Raw genomic sequence first — 21,653 nt, forward strand, 5'->3', positions numbered from 1 at the left:
CAAGATGGCGCTTACCGTGACTGCGTCGCTTCCCTAAAGACCACCTGTCACCAGGTGAGAAGGGGCCAGTTATGGCTGCTATGTTATTCCTGCTTTTCCCTTGGTTATTCCATTTTATAGACCTGCTAATTTGTATATTCTTTACAAGGGGGTGTGGCTAACAGGTAATCATACAGAGCAGCCTAAAGACACCACTCCCCCTTGGTAAAAAGAAGGCTAAAATGCAGGAGTGGTGCTTTAAGCGCTTATGAACATGCCATTCTTCCTGCTTTTGTAGCTTCTTCTACAAATAGTTTTTGTTTTGTTACTTTTTCCATCTTTTGCTTTTCTTCTGCCAGCCTTCAGAGCAGCCTGTAAGGCAAAAAAAGCATAAAAATGCCACCAACTGACCTGGGTTGTATTCGCTCCTCTGTGTTCAGAGTACGGACAGTGATACACACAATGGCCACGGGTCTCCTGACCTGAATTCGACAGCTTCATAATACATCTGTAAGGTTGTTATATTTTAGGAGTCAGAGTCGATTGATTTTATACGAACTTCTCCAGAATGGACACCAACTCCACAGCCCTGGGTGTGACGCCACAGCTCATCTACCTTGCAACAAGCTGCGGTGCACCTCTGACTGGAGTAAGATTCGTGGAGAGGCGCACGGAGGTGTACGCCACTTGTCAGGTGCTCCTGATTAGCCTATTAATGAATCAGGGCGGTGTGACTTCGGCATGCCCATCATTAAGTCTGGCTAGAAAATGGCGGGTCTTCATAAATCGGGGCCAATGTGTGATCTGACTGACCATAAGTCCACTAGTCAGGGCTCACGTTTTTTGGGAGACCTTCTTGCAGATCCCATTACTTTTACCAGAACAAATAGTACCTTTCCTGTTAGAATGATGGACACCATGTCAGGAACCTGATGGACTCATCAGAAGACAGTGAGGTCCATCCGGTACCATTGCTGTCTTCCATTTGACGGACCCCTCCCTGGTATTAACTTGGTTACTTAGTTACTGTGTTCCATAATAGGCATAGAATAACGGCTCAGCACAAGTGCTAAAATGTATATATTTACGCTAGAACCTTGCAGGTTACTAAACCACTATAGTACATTCACCTCTTGAAAGTAGGCAATGGCTGGAGCGATCAGTGCCGGATTTCTGAAATGACACTGTCACTGTACGAAGCGAGACCCCACAGTATATGCAGTGTTATGTTCACATTTTGCTTTGGCCATACACCAGAAGGAGCTCCAATCATCAGTCAGAGGCCGACATTTACAGTAAAAAAAAAAAACCAGTCATTTTATTTATTTATTTATTTATTTTTTTTACAATATACAGTGGATACGGAAAGCATTGAGACCCCTTTAAATTTTTCACTCTTTGTTTCATTGCAGCCATGTGGTAAATTCAAAAAAGTTCATTTTTTTCTCATTAATGTACACTCTGCACCCCATCTTGACTGAAAAAAAACAGAAATGTAGAAATTTTTGCAAATTTATTAAAAAAGAAAAACTGAAATATCACATGGACATAGGTATTCAGATCCTTTGCTCAGTATTGAGTAGAAGCACCTTTTGAGCTAGTATAGCCATGAGTCTTCTTGGGAATGATGGAACAAGTTTTTCACACCTGGATTTGGGGATCCTCTGCCATTCTTCCTTGCAGATCCTCTCCAGCTCCGTCAGGCTGGATGGTGAATGTTGGTGGACAGCCATTTTCAGGTCTCTCCAGAGATGCTCAATTGGGTTTAGGTCAGGGCTCTGGCTGGGCCTGTCAAGAATGGTCACAGAGTTGTTCTGAAGCCACTCCTTTGTTATTTTAGCTGTGTGCTTAGGGTCATTGTCTTGTTGGAAGGTGAACCTTCTGCCAAGTCTGAGGTCCAGAGCACTCTGGAAGAGGTTTTCATCCAGGATATCTCTGTACTTGGCCTCATGCATGTTTCCTTCAATTGCAACCAGTCGTCCTGTCCCTGCAGCTGAAAAACACCCCCATTTTTAAAGGGGTCTGAATACTTTCTGTACCCACTGTACCTATGGGCCTATACAGTGGTACAGGTCACAGCCTAAAATCGGAGGTACAGCAGTCATAGAACGCTCTTCTGGCTCGTGCGTCTAACGCCGGCTGGAAACATGCCATGATGTATATGAGCATTTTCGGTTTGTATTGTATTAAAGATGGCGAAAACGTCACCCATATAGGAGGGTATCGGTGTGTCTTCCAGGAATTGGGTAGAAATATCTGCCATGATTCCCAATATGGCTGAGAGGAAAATCTCCTGATCAATTTTCCATATCAAAGTGATGGAATAGAGATGGCTATTGATGTGTTTTCCCTCTGAGGTCTGTCATACACACTGGGGCTCATTATTCTGGATGCATTCTGCTCAGTACTTTTTGGCTATGTGCACACTGAGTCTTTTTGATAAATTTTTAGAATAGAAACTGAAAAGAAAAAAACAAGTTTTTGAGGAGGCCTCTGAGACTTTCCACTCAGTATCTGCTCCAAAAACTCTTTAAAAACACATATAACTGTGCTTTTTTGATGGACTAATGATCTCAGGAGCCTTGGCAGCAGCAGCCTGACACTGGTTGCTTGGACCTCTCAGAATCGGCGCTGGCCTCCTGCACATCCTTGAATTAAGACATCCATTCACTTTAAAGGCAATATGTCAGCAGGTTTTCACTGTATAATCTGAGAGAATGATAAAATAGGGACAGAGAGCCTGATTCCAGGGATGTCGCTTACTAAGCTATGTGCTATGTCTCAATGCAATCAGTGTTTTATCAGCAGGAGATTCACTACAGGGCTATAGGTGTCTCTTGTCATGTAGTCCTACTGCTGTGTGTAATCCACCACTGATTAGCAGCTTTCTGCTTATGTAGAGTGTACCCAAGTTGCTAATCAGGCGTGTGGGACAGGGTTATACTCGGCTCAGCATTTTGAGCATTGCTAGATCTGCAGCATAAGAAAACAAAGATGGTATCAACATGGGAGCAAGCACACTAGCAAGTGACACATCATTGGAATCAGCATCTCAGCCCCTACATCATGATACTCTCAGATAACATAGCAAAAACCTGCTGACGGATCCCCTTTAATGGCCGTCATATTATATTGCAATTCCCTTTGCAGTGGCCGAAAAATTAAAGGGATTATCACGGTGAGAAAAAATCCTACTAATATAAGGGTCCTTTTCAGTTATCATTTTTACATTATTTTTCAGCGTTAAAGGGGGTCTCCAATTAAAACAACTTATGTCCCAATGATAGGACAGGTGATGACTTACTATTCTATGGAGGGCCGACCCCTAGGACCTTCACCAATCAGCAGGATGCTGAATTTTTATTCATCAAAAGGGACTTTTATCTTTTAGTTATAAGGTGGGATGCCCGACCGCCACTGCATTCATTCTCTATGGGGCTGCCAGAAAAAGCCAAACTAAGTGTTCAGCAGCCTCCTAGGGAATGAATGGAGCTGCAGTCGACCATCCTGACTGCCTCCCTATTCTAACTGATTGGTGCCGGCCCCCAGTGGTCGGACCCCACTAATCTACAAGTCATCACCTATCCTGTACATGCTGTGTGCCAACCATGATCACAAGTATCTCTGCTGGCTGAAGGGAAATGCATGTTGCAGGACGCAGCTAGCTGGACCTTTGCCAATCGGACATCCTACAATATGCTCTTAAATGTCTCCTTTTAGGTATCACTTTGCCTGTATAGCTATGAGCTATAGATTTATGGTGTTTCCTCATCGCCAGCGATTCTTATCGATCATGCCTTCCCAGTAGGGCACACGGCTAATGATTCTCTGCTTGGAGTCATCTGTTTGTGACTCACTAAAGTGAGAAGTACAGACATTGCCTTCTCTGAAAGTGATGACTCATGAAGATTTCTTACCTCTGTTTCTTTCAGTCGGGACAGTTTAATGAAGACATGATTCCGACAGTTGGTTTTAATATGCGGAAAATCACCAAAGGAAACGTCACCATCAAGGTAACGTCTATGACTACACAGTTTATGAAGGAAGAGTTTTTACTACAGTCCTAAAGACCCCCATACAATTTAGATGGCTGAATGATGATTTGGCTGATCCTCCATGTCAGCTGTCTCTCCCATACACCGGAACCCAAGAGCTTCTATGTTCTGTATGGTATGAAGCTCTGATGCCCCTAGGCAGTAGCATGGAGGCCCATTACTACATCAAGAAGATAAAACACTACACCTTACAGATCTCACCTGTATCAATCTATATACTAATGCACATGAGAAATTGTTAGCAAGAACATTGCTGGAAGTAAATGCTCCTCAGGTAATCGGAATGGGAGCCATACTCAGCAAAGCACAAGGTCTGTTGTCAGAACATGGCAAGTATAATTACCCAGAACCACAAACCAAGTCAGTGTCACCCCTCGACTCGCATTTCGGCCAGTCTTCCTCAGAAGGGTTGTGTAGGGAACAAGACAGAATAGAAGCTTATGTATCGGAGATGCTCTCCTATCACCCACCTCATGTGTCCGTATCCACCGCCTGCACCATAGCTTACACCGGAGGTTGTGTGCTGAGTGTCATGTGACGCCACGGTGCAGGCGGCGGATACTGACACATCGCCACTACCACGAAGTGGGTGATAGCAGAGCATCAATAAAAATAATTTAAATGTTGAAAAGTTGTTGGAGAACCTTTTTCTTTGTAGGTTGTTTATGTTCTGTGCGAGAAAGACAATAGTCAGAAATCGGACATGTCCAATTGTCGTCTCCCCTAACGATCAGTTGACTAACGCTCCTATACACATGTGAGTGTTTGCTGAACTGTTGATCTCCAGGTTAGGCCAATATTAGTCTAATGTGCAAGGGGACTTATTATTGATGGATCTTTTTGGTGATCTGAATAACTTGGCTTTGAGAAGTAAAAAGATCCATCTCTTTTGGATGCTAAATGACCAGAGCTGAAAACACATTTAGGGTGTGTGCACACGTTTTGGCCCCGCGGATCAGCAGCAGTTTCTGCTGCGATGTACAGTACTATTATAATCAATGGAAAACAAAAACCACTGTGCACACGGTGCGGAATTTTCCACGCGAATTTGCTGCGATTTCAAAACCGCAGCATGTCACTTCTTTGTGCGGAATCCGCAGCGGTTTTACACCTACTCCATTGTCCAGGTGTTAAACCGCAGGGGAAAACCACAGGCTAATCCGCAGATAAACCGCAGGTCTTTTGCAAAATCCGCGCAGAAAATTCTGAAGCAGAATACACAACGTGTGCACACACCCTTAAGATTTAAAGAATGCACCCGAAACCTCGCCTACCTATGGCTGAAACCCTGTGTACTTGAAGTCAGCTAATGGGTGGGATTTGGTTCAGGTGGGCCGGGTTTCAACGCCGTTATTTTACCGCCAGTGTGAGCCATTCAGAGACTTTAGTGGCTCTCATTGGTCCCAGTAGGGAGCCAGCTCTTTGTCTTGGATTGGTAACAAGCAACCAATGACTAATTTAAATAATGAAATAAATCAGGAAGGGTTTTAACTGCACCGCTGCCTTTTCTCTGCACCGCTAGCTATGTCCTTTTTCAGTCTCCTCGCTTCTTCTTTCAGCAGGCAGTGTCATGTGAACGCTGCAGACAGTCATTGGCTTCTGTAGCCTTGATGTTCCATCCAAAGCAGAAGTGAAGAGACCCCCGAGACTGTTTATTTAGGCTGGAGCAGATTGTCAAAGCGATTGCTGATTGACTCCAGTGGTCGCATGACATCTTTTGCTAAAAAATGAAGCAAGACCAGCGGAGGGGACAAGGACAGCAGTGTAAAAAGAAACGGTCTGAGTTCTGTAGGTGTGTCGTGTGTGTGGTTTTTTTTCTTTTTTTTTCTTTTTTTGTTAGCATTTTACAACTTGAAATATTGTAGTAGACAAACCCAATAATGAATCAGAGTCAGACAGACTGCTAAAGAGTTTAAGGCTTTCATTTGAAAACTACTTTGACACCAGACTAGTCTGGCTTTACATCTGGACTGAACAGTAAGTACACGGACCGATGTGGGACCTGTGAGCAGCGGTGGATCATTAAGGTGAGTCTTGCTTCAATGCAATCAGGATGTATTTTGTTACCGTTGTTTTTTAATGTAGGGTTGGTATACCCCTTTAAGACAAACTATCCAAAAATTGAACTGACTGTGCGCACATGTTATAGAGATTGTGCATAAGACATTTATAACACTCTTTGCTCTTTTCTTTCTATTAGCTCTGGGACATTGGAGGTCAACCGCGTTTTCGAAGCATGTGGGAAAGATATTGCCGAGGTGTAAGCGCCATTGTGTGAGTATCTTAATGCATGCAGAAGATTTCCTTATCCCATTGGTAAGCAGCGTACAATGGCTTATGAGAAATCCCAGCCTTACATATCCAATACCCATGCACACTCATCACTCCTTCCCACCACAGCCATTTTTACTTTTTCCATTTTACATCCCGTCTTCCAAGAGTCATAGCTTTTTTTATTTTTTTCATCTCCAAATCCTTATGTGAGTTTATATTTTGCAGAACAAATTGAATTTTAATGGGATTATTTAAGTTCTCTTTTAGTCTAGTGAAAACATTAAATAAAATTCTTCTGGGTTGGAATGGGGAAAAAAACAGCAATTCCGACAATGGATTTGGGGGTTACATTTGCACGACATTTAGGGTGTAGTAAAAATGACAACTTTATTGTGGTTAGTATGACTACCCAGTTATAGTAATTATTGTAGATTTTTTTTATATATATTTTGCTTATTTTCCAAAATGAAAACTTAAAAAAAAATTGTGTGACAGCGGCATATGAGGAGTTTAACAGAGGGAAATCGCTCCCACTGTCAGCCCAATGTTACCCCCATTATGCATTCACAGATGCCGATTGGTTGCTCTGGCGACCTGAAGCGTGACAAAGCCCTTCAAATCTGTCATATACCACAACCAATCAGATTCCACCGGATCTAGCTGACAGTGTAGTGTACTACACCACACTGCTAATATAATGCTCTATATTACTAATGCAATCATAAGATCACATGTTAAAGGCCTAATAAATATTGTTAAAAACAGTTTGATATTACTAACCCATGCTATAAATCTGTATAATAATTTATATAAAAAAAAATGACAAAATTGCTGGATTTTGCTCATCAAGCCTTACAAAAATTTGAAATAAAAAGTGATCAAAAATGAATATGAATCCAAAAATGGCACCAGTGAAAACTACAGCTTGCACCGCAAAAAATTATAGGTGGAGAAATAAGGTGACCGTGAACCCACCAAAAATGTTTTATTTCTTTTGTGTGTGTGTTTTGGGTATTGTTATATCGTATCGATAATCTGTCATTTAAACTGAATAGTAAACAGTGTTTAAAAAAAAGTGTAATACAAATGAATAAAAAACAAATAAGTCCTCATTCATCTCCATGGGCACTCAGAATATGGTAACACAAGCACCACATGATTTTTTTTCAAAACAGTATATTGATTATAGAAAAGTAATAATAATACATAAAACTATAAATTTGGTATCATTCTTATCGAGCTGACCAATGGAATAAAAGTCTCATTTTCGTTGTGCCTCACTTGGAACAGCAGACAATATGAAACCTCAAAAACACATCAAACAATAAAAAACCTCAAAAGACACCAGCAGAAATACTCCTTCTCCCCCTAAAGAGTTAATAAATGTTTGGAAATAAGGTATATGTACCCCAAAATGCTGCCACTGCCAAATACAACTCAATCTAAAAAAAAATCAAAGTCCTCATACAGCTACTCTGATGAGAAAGCAAAAATCCTATCACTCCGAGTGCCGTCCACTTCAGAAGCCGCATGCTTCAGCTTCTAGGCTGGCGTCATTACTGTACTATATTGTCATAGCCAACACTACACCGTGGGCCGTGGTATTTTATGAAATCACACAGTGTCGTCACAGTAGGTTTGATTTAACAGCAAGTTTGCAAAAAACACAGATTGACCAGAACTGTGTAAAGAAGCAGCCAATCAAAGGGCAGTTGCTATTTCCCAAAGTGCTCTTGAAGAGCTAAAGCCACTGCGATTGGTTAGTATTGGCATCAAAGTGTTTTTTGTTTTTTTTTCAGTTTTCATAAATCTCAGGGCCTTCTTTCATTCTTTAATACATTATCAAAAATCGCTTCATTATGTGTACATGAATGCTGGGGGAAATGGAGGAGGTTGTGGTTATAATTCATGTAATGATGGCATTTATGGGGGGCGACTGAGGCATGTGGTGGATACAGTTCCTTTTATTGCAGGCCTGTATTGTGCTGGGGGAAATGGGGCAGGTTTGTGCCACAGTTCCTGTAATTAGGCCTGTATGCTGGGGGAAATGGGGCAGGTGGTGGTTAGGGTTCCTGCATTAAAGGCTTTTATTGTTGGGGGAAATGGGGCAGGTGGTGGTTAGGGTTCCTGCGTTAAAGGCTTTTATTGTTGGGGAAATGGGGCAGGTGGTGGTTACATTTCATGTGATATGGGCCTGCACACTGGAGGGAAATGGGGCAGGTGGTGGTTAGGGTTCCTGCATTAAAGGCTTTTATTGTTGGGGAAATGGGGCAGGTGGTGGTTACATTTCATGTGATATGGGCCTGCACACTGGAGGGAAATGGGGCAGGTGGTGGTTAGGGTTCCTGCATTAAAGGCTTTTATTGTTGGGGAAATGGGGCAGGTGGTGGTTACATTTCATGTGATATGGGCCTGCACACTGGAGGGAAATGGGGCAGGTGGTGGTTAGGGTTCCTGCATTAAAGGCTTTTATTGTTGGGGGAAATGGGGCAGGTGGTGGTCACGGTTCATGTGATATGGGCCTGCACACTGGAGGGAAATGCAGCAGGTTTTAGGTTTTGTGGTGACAAGCAGAGCTTATACAGACAGGACACCACATGTAGAAGCATGTCAGTATGTTGTTGAACTGATTAAATAAATATTCAAGTAAGAAAAAAGGTACAAAAATGTAAAGCAATGTACTGACCCATTCAAAAATCTAATACAAATAAACATTCAAAGCGCCAAATAAACCTTTTTCCTTTTGTTCCAGAAATATATAAACGCTTCCAAGCGAGCGTAATTAGTAATGTGACTTCTATAATAGGGCTGACTATTCGAATGTCACATTATTTATCCTGCATTTTGGAGATCATTGAAGCATTTATTATGGCACACTTTAATAAGAAAAAAAAGTAAAACAAGAAATGTTAAAGTGGTAAGTAAATGGCCTCAATGAAAACTACAGCTCGCAGGAAAATAAGTAATCGCCTTCAGAATATTGAGCCATAAAATAATTTGTCACATTTTTTTCTTGTAAAAGTAGTGAAACAGAACAAGAACAAGAACTATCATTCTAGAATTGTGGCATTGCCTCATCTGTACTGGTCCACAGAATAAAGCTGAAATTTTTTTTACTACATAGTAAACACACCCTGAAAACGAAATCTAAAAACTGTCCCCCAAAAATTGCCAGCTTGCGGCTTCTTTCATTCTACCATACCGAGTCCTATTGTTACCAATCCGGGTGCTAGAGAAGCAGTCCTGTATACGGATGTCCTTTATCTTTCCATAGTTACATGGTGGATGCTGCAGATCAAGACAAAATTGAGGCCTCAAAAAATGAGCTCCATAATTTACTGGATAAGGCTCAACTGCAAGGTATTCCGGTAAGTTTCCTGTCCGCCAACGCTCCCTGCATGCAAAGCGTTAGCGTTTATTCTCCTGGCATCTCTTGGTTTTTCATGTCTCTTAAATGAATTGGGCAGATTTACTGATCTTGTCTGTCACTCACAGTGAACCGTTAGGACAGTGTAAAAATGCCCTTGCTGTATGATACATTTTATGCATCTTTGGACACTAACCTATTGATTGTCTTACTTTGCAGCACTTTTTTGTGCCTAGGATTAGGCACAATTTAGAACATATTGTTACATGTTAAAGAGGTTGTTCATTACTGAACAACCCTTATGAGTGGCCCCAGAACACTACCTAAAATTCCAAAAAATGTATAATTTCCTCCTGAACCAGTATTGCTCTTCCACTCTGAACCTTGTGTCCTCCCCGCCGATCTCGTGCCATAAATAATGCCCTGTAACTGCTGCAGCCATTCATTTTTTTTATTTTTATTTTATTTTATACAACATTCTGTTGCCATTCATAAGGGAATTTCTAGTAGTGGACAACCCCCTATTAAGCCATGCCCTTTTCCTCTAAGCAGAACCCCTTGTCAGCTGTAAAACACACAGTAAATAGTTCTTATTTAGGGGTCTAAACTAGGGTAATGTGTGGTAATGCAGCATTAAACATGCCCCAGGTTAAAAAGAAAGATACGTCCCTGTGGATGTTAATCAAAGCTGATTGGTCTTGCTAGAAGCAAGGTAGTCATGACTAATTGGAGTTTGATTATAGTGTGATCCAATTTTCTCAGATGTGAAAACAGTGCCACACTCTGATGTAATCTGAGTGCAGTCCGATGTTTCCAGGTACTCAATGACTTGCATGACCAAGTGCGATCTGATACAAATTATGCATGCTGCAATTTTTATAGAATATGGTTGGTCCAAGTGTGATCCGCTGTTTTGTCGGATCGAAAATACGGTTGCCTGTCCAAGCCTTTGGGCTACATTCAGATGCTTGTTTTTAATGTACAGTCTGCAGTTTCCAGACCCGACTCGAGTTCTACTGACCTGAACCCAACAGCATCATTTATGTCTGAGGCTGGATCTGGAGACACGTGGCTGGTCTAGAAATCACAGCTGATACACAGATCTTGAAAAAGAAACGTGTTTGCCGCCCAATGTCTATCACTTTGTTACCATGTGGTTTAGCGACATGCCCCTGGTTTAGGTTCTCAGATGGTTCTGACAGGTACCCTTTCATATTGGATATGCCCAGCCCCTATGCATAGTTTTCTGCCCACCAAAGATGGCAGTTTCAAATAACCTTAAATTAATTCCTATGTCCAGAAGTTAGTATGTCCAGTACCTCATGAGGTTGGAACGGATGAGAAATCTTTCAATAACAGTGCAATTCCTTATTACAGGTTGTGTGTGATATTGCAACTCAACCCCATTCGTAAAATTGAGACGCTAAACTACCAGACACATCCTAAATGTGGCAAACAGCTATGTGTGTGCAGCTTGTTTGTACAGCTGCTTCTCTCTATTGCTGAGATGTTCACATTTGTTGCTGTTGGAGCGCAGTATGTGAAATTTCTCCTGGCAGACCAACTGGGCATTTCTTCAGAGTCTTCTCCGGGGCTTGTACTTTCACCCCTCCTTTTCAGAAGTTGCCAATCACAGCTCGGCATCTGATGTGTCAGCCTCAGATGTGGCCAAGCTGTGATTGGCATCATCTGGTAGGGAGGGCACCCGCCCCAGAGAAGACTCTGAAGAAACTGCACAGTAAGTAGAAATTTCACATACTATGCTCCAAAAGCAACAATTATCAATATCTCTGCAGTGCAGTGATGCAGAATCAGGCGAGCTCATGAATTTTTAAAAGATTTATATAGCTCAATATTTTTTGAGCAAGTGATAGGTCATCTTTAAATGCACACTAAACCCAAAACTGCATAATAAGTAATAATAAATAAAGTAAAATAAATAATTTGCAAATGATGATTACCTATATCCCATTGCTATTCTAGAAATGTGACTCCGTGATTTGTTAGATTTCATTAGATTCTCTGCAGCGTCTCACCATTAATGACACTATAAGAAGTTGTATTAATTAAACATAAGGCAACAGATCACCAGCAATTTCTCATGTGGACCGTTATGTATGTGCATCGCAGCTGTGTGAGCGGAGATCCGGCAGGCTGCCGTATGGCCAGAGATGTGTGCAGGCATTTATCCATCTGCGGTGGATCACAAAGATCACAACAGACAGATCAAAACCAAAATATTTGTCTGAATTGAGTATTGTACTATTAGTTTACGTTCTCCTGTTTGTTAGGCAGTCCCTGCATATGTTGAGGCTGTCTTAACAGTAGCAAGACATGCAGCCGCGGGGACTCAAACATAGTATTCCAGCACGCCGAAGACCCTCGGTTAGCACACGAGCATGCTCAGATAACACCTTATCCCAGCACGCTCGCTCATCACTGTTCCAATGTATGCCGTTTCCCTGCTTAATAAATCTCAGTGTGAAGCCAGATTCAGACCAACATATTAAAAATTGTCTGATTTTAATCCATATTGTCATCCATGTGATATCTGTGTGACCCTATTTGTCGTCCGTCTAGCATCCGTATTTATGCATGAACAGGTTAAAACGATATATATCTTTGTACCGTGTTAGCCAGTAGATAGAAGAATATTTAGAATTGAGATTCCTCAGTGGTATCAACCACTGCGGTCTCTCCATTGTAAATATGCTTCATTTAGACATCCATAAGAACCCATTAGAACCTATAGGACTGTTCACACGTTTGTGGTCTTTGATGTTGCAGATTTTCGGCAGTATTTCTGCACCTATTAAGTTATTTGCATTCTTTACATGCGCTTTTAGCACGTTTTTGACGCTGTAGTTTTTGTCTCTTTTTAATATGTCCTGTTTTAAAGAAAAAAGTGGTTTTTTTCACAGCAAAAATCTCATTGTGGGAACTTAACCTGAATGTCAGACTTTCTTAGGTTGTGTTTTAGGAAAACCTTTGATTTAGGCCATGTGGCCACGTGCAAAAACACATATTTTTTTTTTTTATCCGCTACATTTATTCTTCAGGTGTTCACACCTAAATGCGCAATAGCAATCTGCTCTGGTTAGTGCGGTTTTGCTACATATTTATACAGTTTACCCTTTTCGGTGCTTATTTAGTGCAGATTTGATAGAATGGGTATTTTTATGTTTTAGGGCAAAAAATGCTGGGATCCTGCACTAAAAGGGAACCCGTCACCAGAAAAAACCGCTGTTAGCCTGCAGTTATGGGGTTAATCTGCCTGGCAGCCAAACTTAGCCGCGGCAAGAAAATGTACTTTATTTTCCCCTCAATATTACGTTTCAGTCACGAGGGGAGTGCCGGTGCTGGTTCAGTCACCGCTCAGAGTATACAGAGCGGCCACTGTAATTGCACCCCCGCCCTGACTGACAGCTGAGCCCCAATCAGGGCTGGGGGGGCACGGTTACAGTTGCCGCTCTGTATACTGAAATCGGGACGGTGCGGGGGGTATAGAGTTAATTTTCTCCCCACAGTTTGTGGCCATGTGTAGGTGCCGGACATTTTATTAAGGTTATTACCTTGCAGATTAACCCCATATCTGCAGGTTAATAGCATTTTTTGCTGGTGACAGGTTCTCTTTAAAGAAGCGCTCCCATTAAAGTTTTTATCGTATCATATTGCAGTCATCATATTATATAGCACTGTGTACTTACAATTGCTCCTTTTGCCTTTTTACCCAGCGAATTCTTCTCTTTTCTTTGCTCTATGTAGAAACAGGAAGTCTCCCCCCCCCCCCCCCCCCCCTTAGGGTATGTTTCCACGGTCAGTAAACGCTGCAGATTGGTCGCAGCGTCCAATCTGCAGCGTCCAGATGTTACAGCATAGTGGAGGGGATTTTATGAAATCCCATCTCACATGAGGAATCACCGTGCGTAAAAAAGCCGGCAGCGCTTGGGACGGAGCTGCGTCCAAAACGCTGCCAATACTGACCGTGGAAACATACCCTTAAAATCCTGACTCAGCTGCTCCCTCCTTCCCCCTTCCATAGACTTTTGCAGTGACTGATGACTCATACAAGGAAAATTTACCTCCTGTGTCTACATAGAGCTTAGGATTCAGCTCATCAGTTTTTAATCACATGATACAGACGTAATGTAAGAGACAAGAATTAGCTGCGCAGAAAGGCAAAATGAGCAATTGTAAGTACACAGTGCTTTATAATATGATTACAATATACACAACTGCTATTTTACTTGAGTTCTTGCTGTGGGCAGGAATTTTTATGAATTCACGGCTGAATGAAATGCAGCAGAAAAAAAACACAACATTTACGCTACGTGGGAATATGTCTTCCAGGTATTTTCTGTTTTTTGTGTTTATCTTTTTTTGATATGTGGTAGAGCAATTATGTCAAACAAAATAATTTCATTATTAAGCCGTTTTTATGTTTCTTTTTCAGGTCCTTGTTCTTGGAAACAAGAGAGACATTGCTGGCGCTCTTGATGAGAAAGAGTTAATTGAAAGAATGTGAGTATATGGTATACTACTCTATTAAAATAAATGTTAACCGCTTCCCGACCGCCCACTGTAGATAAACGTTGGCGCTTGCTGGGCTTTGTGCAGCGCCGACGTTAATCTACTGTCGGCGGTTTTGTGCCCCCCGGGACCCCCACATACCTTACAACGCGGGGATCCCGGTGCACAATGCATGCTGGGACCCCCGACGTCATCGAGACCTGATTGGTTCAGGTCCTGATGACGTCAGCGTCACAGCAGCCAATGGGAGCGATCGCTGGGAAAGCTGCTTGTTTCCCGGCGATCTCCCTCATTGTAACGCGGCTTCTCCCTCTGATCTCACTGACAGATGATCAGAGGTGAAGCAGCGTTACTGTGTGACTAGATCGCTGCCTGGCACAGCTGATCGCTGCCTGGCACAGCTGTGCCAGGCAGCGATCTTGTCACACAGTAACGCTGCTTCACCTCTGATCATCTGTCATTGTGAGATCAGAGGAGAAGTCACGTTACAGTGTGCCAGGCAGCGATCTAGTCACATAGTAACGCTGCTTCTCCTCTGATCATCTGTCAGTGTGAGATCAGAGGAGAAGTGGCGTTACTATGAGTCAGATCGCAGCGCAGCGATCTTGTCACAAAAATAAAAAAAAGTAAAGAAAAAAAAAGAAAAAAGCAGGTACACAGGTTAGGGCTAGGGCTAGGGCTGGGATTAAGGTTATGGGTGTGTTGGTGTTAGGTTTGTGGTTAGGGTTATGGTTAGGGCTGAGATTAGGGTTAGGGGTGTGTTGGGGTTAGGGTTGGAATTAGAATTGTGGGTTTCCACTGTTTAGGTACATCAGGGGCTCTGTAAATGCAATATGACGCCCGCAGACCATTCCATCAAAGTCTGCATTTCAGAACGTCACTACTTCCCTTCCGAGCCCCACCGTGAGCCCAAACAGTAGTTTTCTCCCACATATGGGGTACCAGCGTACTCAGGACAAATTGTACAACAACTCTTAGGGTCCAATTTCTCCTGTTACCCTTGTGAAAATAAAAATTGGGGGCTAAAAGATCATTTTTGTGGAAAAAAAATGATTTTTTTATTTTCACGCCTCTACATTATAAACTTTACTGAAACACTTGGGGGTTCAAAGTGCTCACCACACATCTAGATAAGTTCCTTGGGGGGTCTAGTTTCCAAAATGGGGTCACTTGTGGGGGATTTCCACTGTTTAGGTACATCAGGGGCTCTGCAAACGCACATGACACCCGCAGACCATTCCATCAAAGTCTGCATTTCAGAACGTCACTACTTCCCTTCCGAGCCCCACCGTGTGCCCAAACAGTAGATTTCTTCCACATATGGGGTATCAGCGTACTCAGGACAAATTGGACAACAACTTTTGGGGTCCAATTTCTCCTGTTACCCTTGTGAAAATAAAAAATGGGGGCTAAAAGGTCATTTTGTGGAAAAAAAAATGATTTTTTATTTTCATGGCTCTACGTTATAAACTTCTGTGAAGCACTTGGGGGTTCAAAGTGTTCACAACACATCTAGATAAGTTCTTTAAGGGGTCTAGTTTCCAAAATGGGGTCACTTGTGGGGGGTTTCCACTGTTTAGGTACATTGGGGGCTCTCCAAATGCGACATGGCATCCGATCTCAATTCCTGCCAATTCTGCATTGAAAAAGTCAAACGGCGCTCCTTCCGTTCTGAGCTCTGTCGTGTGCTCAAACAGTGGTTTAGCCCCACATACGGGTATCTGCGTATTCGGGAGAAATTGCACAAAAAATTTTGTGGTTCATTTTCTCTTTTTACACTTGTGAAAATAAAAAAAAAATGGTTTTGAAGTAAAATGTTTGTGAAAAAAAGTTAAATGTTTATTTTTTCCTTCCATATTCCATTCATTCATGTGAAGCACCTGAAGGGTTAATAAACTTCTTAAATGTGGTTTTGAGTACATTGAGAGGTGCAGTTTTTAGAATGGTGTCACTTTTGCGTATTTTTTGTTATATTGACCCCCCAAACTCACTTCAAATGTGAGGTGGTCCCTAAAAAAAAATGGTGTTGCAAATTTTGTTGTAAAAATGAGAAATCGCTGGTCAACTTTTAACCCTTATAACTTCCTAAAAAAAAAAAAATTATGTTTCCAAAATTGTGCAGATGTAAAGTAGACATGTGGGAAATGTTATTTATTAACTATTTTGTGCGATATCACTCTCTGATTTAAGGGCATAAAAATTAAAAGTTTGAAAATTGCAAAATTTTCTAAATTTTTGCCAAATTTTGATTTTTTTAACAAATAAGCGCAGCTCATATCTAAAAAATTTTACCACCATCATGAAGTACAATATGTCATGAGAAAACAATGTCAGAATCAGTAGGATCCGTTGAAGCGTTCTAGAGTTATGACCTCATAAAGTGACACTGGTCAGAATTGAAAAAATTGGCCCGGTCACGAAGGCAAAAACAGGCTCGGGTGTGAAGGGGTTAATGTCATGGAAAGTTCACAATACACTGAGTGCAGAATTATTAGGCAAGTTGTATTTGAGAGGATTCTTTTTATTATTGAACAACAACTATGTTCTCAATCAACCCAAAAGACTCATAAATATCAAAGCTTAATATTTTTGGAAGTTGGAGTGGGTTTTTTTTTTACATTTGGCTATCTTAGGAGGATATCAGTTTTTTCAGGTAACTATTACTGTGCATAATTATTAGGCAACTTAATAAAAACCAAATATATACCCATCTCACTTGTTTATTTTCACCAGGTAAACCAATATAACAACACAAAATTTAGAAATAAACATTTCTGACATTCAAAAAAAAAAAAAAAAAATCAGGGACCAATATAGCCACCTTTCTTTAGGATGACACTCAGAAGCCTTCCATCCATAGATTCTGTCAGTTGCTTGATCTGTTGATGATCAACATTGCATGCAGCAACCAGCACAGCCTCCCAAACACTGTTCGGAGAGGTGTACTGTTTTCACTCCCTGTAGATCTCACATTTTATGAGGGACCACAGGTTCTCTATTGGGTTCAGATCAGGTGAACAAGGGGGCCATGTCATTATTTTTTCTTCTTTTAGACCTTTACTGGCCAGCCACGCTGTGGAGTATTTGGATGCATGTGATGGAGCATTGGCCTGCATGAAAATCGTGTTTTTCTTGAACGATACCGACTTCTTCCTGTACCACTGCTTGAAGAAGGTGTCTTCCAGAAACTGGCAGTAGGTCTGGGAGTTGAGCTTCACTCAATCCTCAACCCGAAAAGGTTCCACAAGGTCATCTTTGATGATACCAGCCCATACCAGTACCCCACCTCCACCTTGCTGGCGTCTGAGTCGGAGTGGAGCTCTCTGCCCTTTACTGATCCAGCCTCGGGCCCATCAAGAGTCACTCTCATTTCATCAGTCCATAAAACCTTAGAAAAATCAGTCTTAAGATATTTCTTGGCCCAGTCTTGACGTTTTATCTTATGTTTCTTGTTCAAAGGTGGTCGTTTTCCAGCCTTCCTTACCTTGGCCATGTCCCAGAGTATGGCACACCTTGTGCTTTTTGATACTGCAGTAACGTTGCAGCTCTGAAATATGGCAAAACTGGTGGCAAATGGGATCTTGGCAGCTTGACGCTTCATTTTCCTCAATTCATGGGCAGTTATTTTGCGCCTTTTTTTATCAACACGCTTCTTGCGACCCTGTTGGATATTTGCCATGAAATGTTTGATTGTTCGGTGATCACGCTTCAAAAGTTTGACAATTTCAAGACTGCTGCATCCCTCTGCAAGACATGTCACAATTTTTGACTTTTCAGAGTACGTCAAGTCTTTCTTCGGACCCATTTTGCCAAAGGAAAGGAAGTTGCCTAATAATTAAGCACACCTTATATAGGGTGTTGATGTCATTAGACCACACCTCTCCTCATTACAGAGATGCAAATAATCTGATTTACATAATTGGCAGTTGGCTTTCAAGCCTATATAGCTTGGAGTAGGACAACATGTATGAAAAGGATGATGTGATCAAAATACTCATTTGCCTAATAATTCTGCACACAGTGTAGTCCCGCTAACACCGTGATCTATAAGGGCAGACACGCTGCTCATTTTCCTGCGCGATTTTCTTGGTTGGAAACTCTAAATTGCACCGGTTGAATGGCGGTGCAGATTTGAACTCCACAGCTGGTCAATTTTTGCATATTTTATTGGCTATGTAATTAGTGAGCCAGTTTCTGGGTACTGAAATATTGCCCAATATATATAACAGAACCATGGTATCTGTGCTGTACAGAACCTTACAGATCTCATGTACTTCAGTTCATACTGCTACTACTTGGCATGATCATTCTCCATTCCTTGTGATGTTGTATAGTTCTTCTCGGTCATTTGTGTCCATTCATTACCAGCCTTTCTCCCCTCTCAATGTTATATAGTAAGCTTTTTCTCCATTGTCCTTCACATCCTTTTGCCTTGGTTTAGCTTGATGAACATGTTCAACCGTAATAATAATGTAACCAGACAGAAAAGGTTCTACCTCACAGGTGTAGATGAGCTCTATTCATTCAGCTCTCTTTCCTCTTTAGGAACCTATCAGCAATCCAAGATCGGGAGATCTGCTGCTACTCCATTTCCTGCAAAGAAAAGGATAACATTGGTAAGTAACAATGAGAATAAATGGCGTATGGCTAGAATATGGGAAAACAAGTTTGATCTAGGAGACTCTGACGAGTGGAGTGTGCATGTGTGCGCTACACCAGAAATCTCATCAGTCCCGAATAGCTGGATCAGTATGTAGAAAGCATGGCTTTGGGGCAAGTGCAATATCGAACTAAGACTATCAGCATTATTGGGCTTTGTGGCAGATGAAAAATGGCAATGCTTAGAGTTTCACTCCTTACCTAATACGGTTTCCAGAAAATAGTACATACGACACTTAAAAAGTATAGCAAGTCCTGTTGTGCGCTATATAGGAGACTTTCCTTAATGTAAAATAATCTAATCACACAGAATCACTCTTATAATGCCCATATTAGGTACCTTCTGCATATATTATAAGGCATAAGGGTCATCACATACAGAATATATTGGATACATATTGGCACAGGGTTTTTATATCAAAACAGCATATAATATATTGTCCAATTTAAACTTTACAGCTTCAAAAAAAAACGCTTTGCTCTAGTGCAAATGAATAATACCAACAGTCCTTTCTTCAGGCACAGTGAAACAAAGTAAATGTTTTAACCTCAGCAATCTTGGTATTTCAGGCAATGTCACACATGCAGTTAAATGTTCTCACCAAGCAAACAACCTCTGTTCAGTTCTAACTCAAAACTCCTCACTGCTGAGCAAACCTAACTGCTTGGATGATGGGAACAACCTTTCCCGTCCACCCATAAATAGTGTAACCTTGACCGAGCAGCCGCATTTCCATGTAGCTTACACACTCCATGACTTGTCTCAGCCAAGTGTGACTTATCTATAGAACAACATCTTACAGAACAATCTAACATTATCTGCAATGTTAGCCTTGATTTCTTTTGGCTGAAACTAAACATGGTTTTATAGATCTGGCACATGGCAAGTAATATAATATGTTTTGACTGTGTACCCTGTAGATGTGCAAATTTAAGAGCTCTTGAAGGATGTCCAAGTTGGGTTTAATTCTCCCGAAGGCTCTAAAGTGAGTGACCAATCAAGCATTGATCCTGTTTGTGCCAAGTTTTATACAATGTTTGGGAGTTATGGTTTTGAAAATTAAGGTTTCCAACCAAGGTTTTATGTAAAGAAAGGAGTGGATTTAATAAAAAGTAGGTTGCATAAAATGGAAAGGCACATGATGAGATTATGAAGCGGGAATTCAAACTAAAATGGAGGTAAAACACGAGTAAGGCCTCTTTCACACTTCCGGTTTTTACAATCAGTCACAATCCGCCAGGTTTTGAAAAAAACGGATCCTCAAATTTTTTTTGAGGATCCGTTTTTTCCCCCATTGACTTGCATTAATGGCGGATTGCTGTCCGTTGCATCCGTTTTTTTTGAGGATCCGCCAAAAGTTGCTGTCCGTCACCATCCTCAAAGATTTCAAAACGGACCTTGTAACATTTTTTTCCTCTGGCGGATCCTCCAGACACTAATTTAACCCGAAATCTGGGTGCCGGACAAAACAAAATTCTCTCTCTCTCTCTCTCTCTCTCTCTCTCTCTCTCTCTCTCTCTCTCTCTCTCTCCAGCATTTCCTTTAAATTTCCGCATTTTCAGGATCCGTCTAAAAACGGATCCTGTGCCATCCGTTCACATCAGTTAACAACGGATCCGCTTGTATGACTTTTTGGCGGATTTGAACTGATGCAAAAAAACTGAAGTGTGAAAGAGGCCTAAGACTTTTCACACATGCAGGGCCGGCGTTGGGGGCAGGCAAACCAGGCAGCAGCCTGGGACCCCCGCTCCTCCAGGGGCCCCCTACCAGTGGCCGCTATAGAGCCCTGAGTAAGAGGGGCCCGGTACGGCCCCCCCATCGCGCATTCATCATAGATGCCAATACAGTTGAAAGCAGTGATTAAGGAGAGAGCATCATGGGGGGGCGTGGCCTGGCGCGGATGTGAGAGGACGTGAGGCTGAGGAGCTCCACTGTCATTCTGAAGAATAATCCTTAATAGGCCGACATAACAGAGACCCGTGCACACTTACTGCTGTGGTGGGTGCCCGAGGGCCGAGTGGAGACACCGGGAGTGAAGAAGAGTGCGGAGATGGGGAGGAGGAGGCAGAAAGACGTCGGGGAGGACGGCAGTGTGGCTGCACAAGATGGCGCCGGGAGAGTGGAGGAGGCACAGAGACTGACTGAGAACTATGGCAGAAGGTCACAAATTATCCAGAAGCTGCAGCGCTTTGCAAGGGAAGATGAGGGGGGCACTGGAGAAGGTACTGTGCTGGAGGGAGAGAGAATGAGCAACGAAGCTGCAGGAGAGGCTGAAAGCAGGGAGGAGGGGGGAGGGGGAGTCACTGTCTCTGAGTGTGCATCTGAAGAGGAGGATAGTGAAGCTGACGAGGAGGGCCCTGAAGGGGAACCAACTTTAAAAGATGTCTTTCTGGTGGTATTGTTCTGTAAAAAAACACTGACTAAGTTGAGCAGCCGGGTTGATAATATTAAGGAAGAAATTATTGGAATTAAAGAGGCACTAAACAAGGCGGATGCTAGGATGGGTGCTGTGGAAGAGAGAGTGAGCACCAGGGCTGTGGAGTCGGAGTCGTGGAGTCGGAGTCGGTGCTCATTTTGGTGGAGTCGGAGTTGGAGTCGGTATAAAATGGACCGACTCCGACTCCTAAAATATATAATAAATTGGGTACAGTAATTCAATGCAGGATGTGCTGAATATTTTTTCATAGGAGTTTGGGAAAGTTATGAAATGTCCTATAAATGGCTGTTATATTCCTGATCTAAGGCTACATTCACACACAGCGTTTTTCCTGTGTTTTTTGAGGATACG

At 42.1% G+C, this 21,653-nt stretch overlaps 1 protein-coding gene across 3 annotated transcripts in view; it reads left to right on the plus strand.

Moving 5' to 3' along the window:
- The window catches only part of LOC141047373 (ADP-ribosylation factor-like protein 8A), a 40,113-nt gene that overhangs the window by 7,788 nt on the left and 10,672 nt on the right, over positions 1-21,653 (plus strand). The window contains exons 2-7 of one of the 3 annotated variants that reach the window (XR_012219792.1): positions 3,912-3,992; positions 6,235-6,308; positions 9,583-9,676; positions 14,129-14,196; positions 18,751-18,821; positions 19,786-19,850. Coding sequence is in view for 2 of the 3 variants with exons in the window: in XM_073542427.1 (XP_073398528.1) it covers positions 3,912-3,992; positions 6,235-6,308; positions 9,583-9,676; positions 14,129-14,196; positions 18,751-18,821 (388 nt within the window). In the remaining variant the exon portion in view is untranslated. Of the gene's footprint in view, positions 1-3,911; positions 3,993-6,234; positions 6,309-9,582; positions 9,677-14,128; positions 14,197-18,750; positions 18,822-19,785; positions 19,851-21,653 lie in introns of those variants that run through there. The other 2 variants (XM_073542427.1, XM_073542429.1) reach the window with 2 other exon arrangements.

Source organism: Dendrobates tinctorius, unplaced genomic scaffold, assembly GCF_039654945.1.
Source record: "Dendrobates tinctorius isolate UK_male_01 unplaced genomic scaffold, ASM3965494v1 ptg000127l, whole genome shotgun sequence".
In the NCBI taxonomy this organism is placed as follows: domain Eukaryota; kingdom Metazoa; phylum Chordata; class Amphibia; order Anura; family Dendrobatidae; genus Dendrobates; species Dendrobates tinctorius.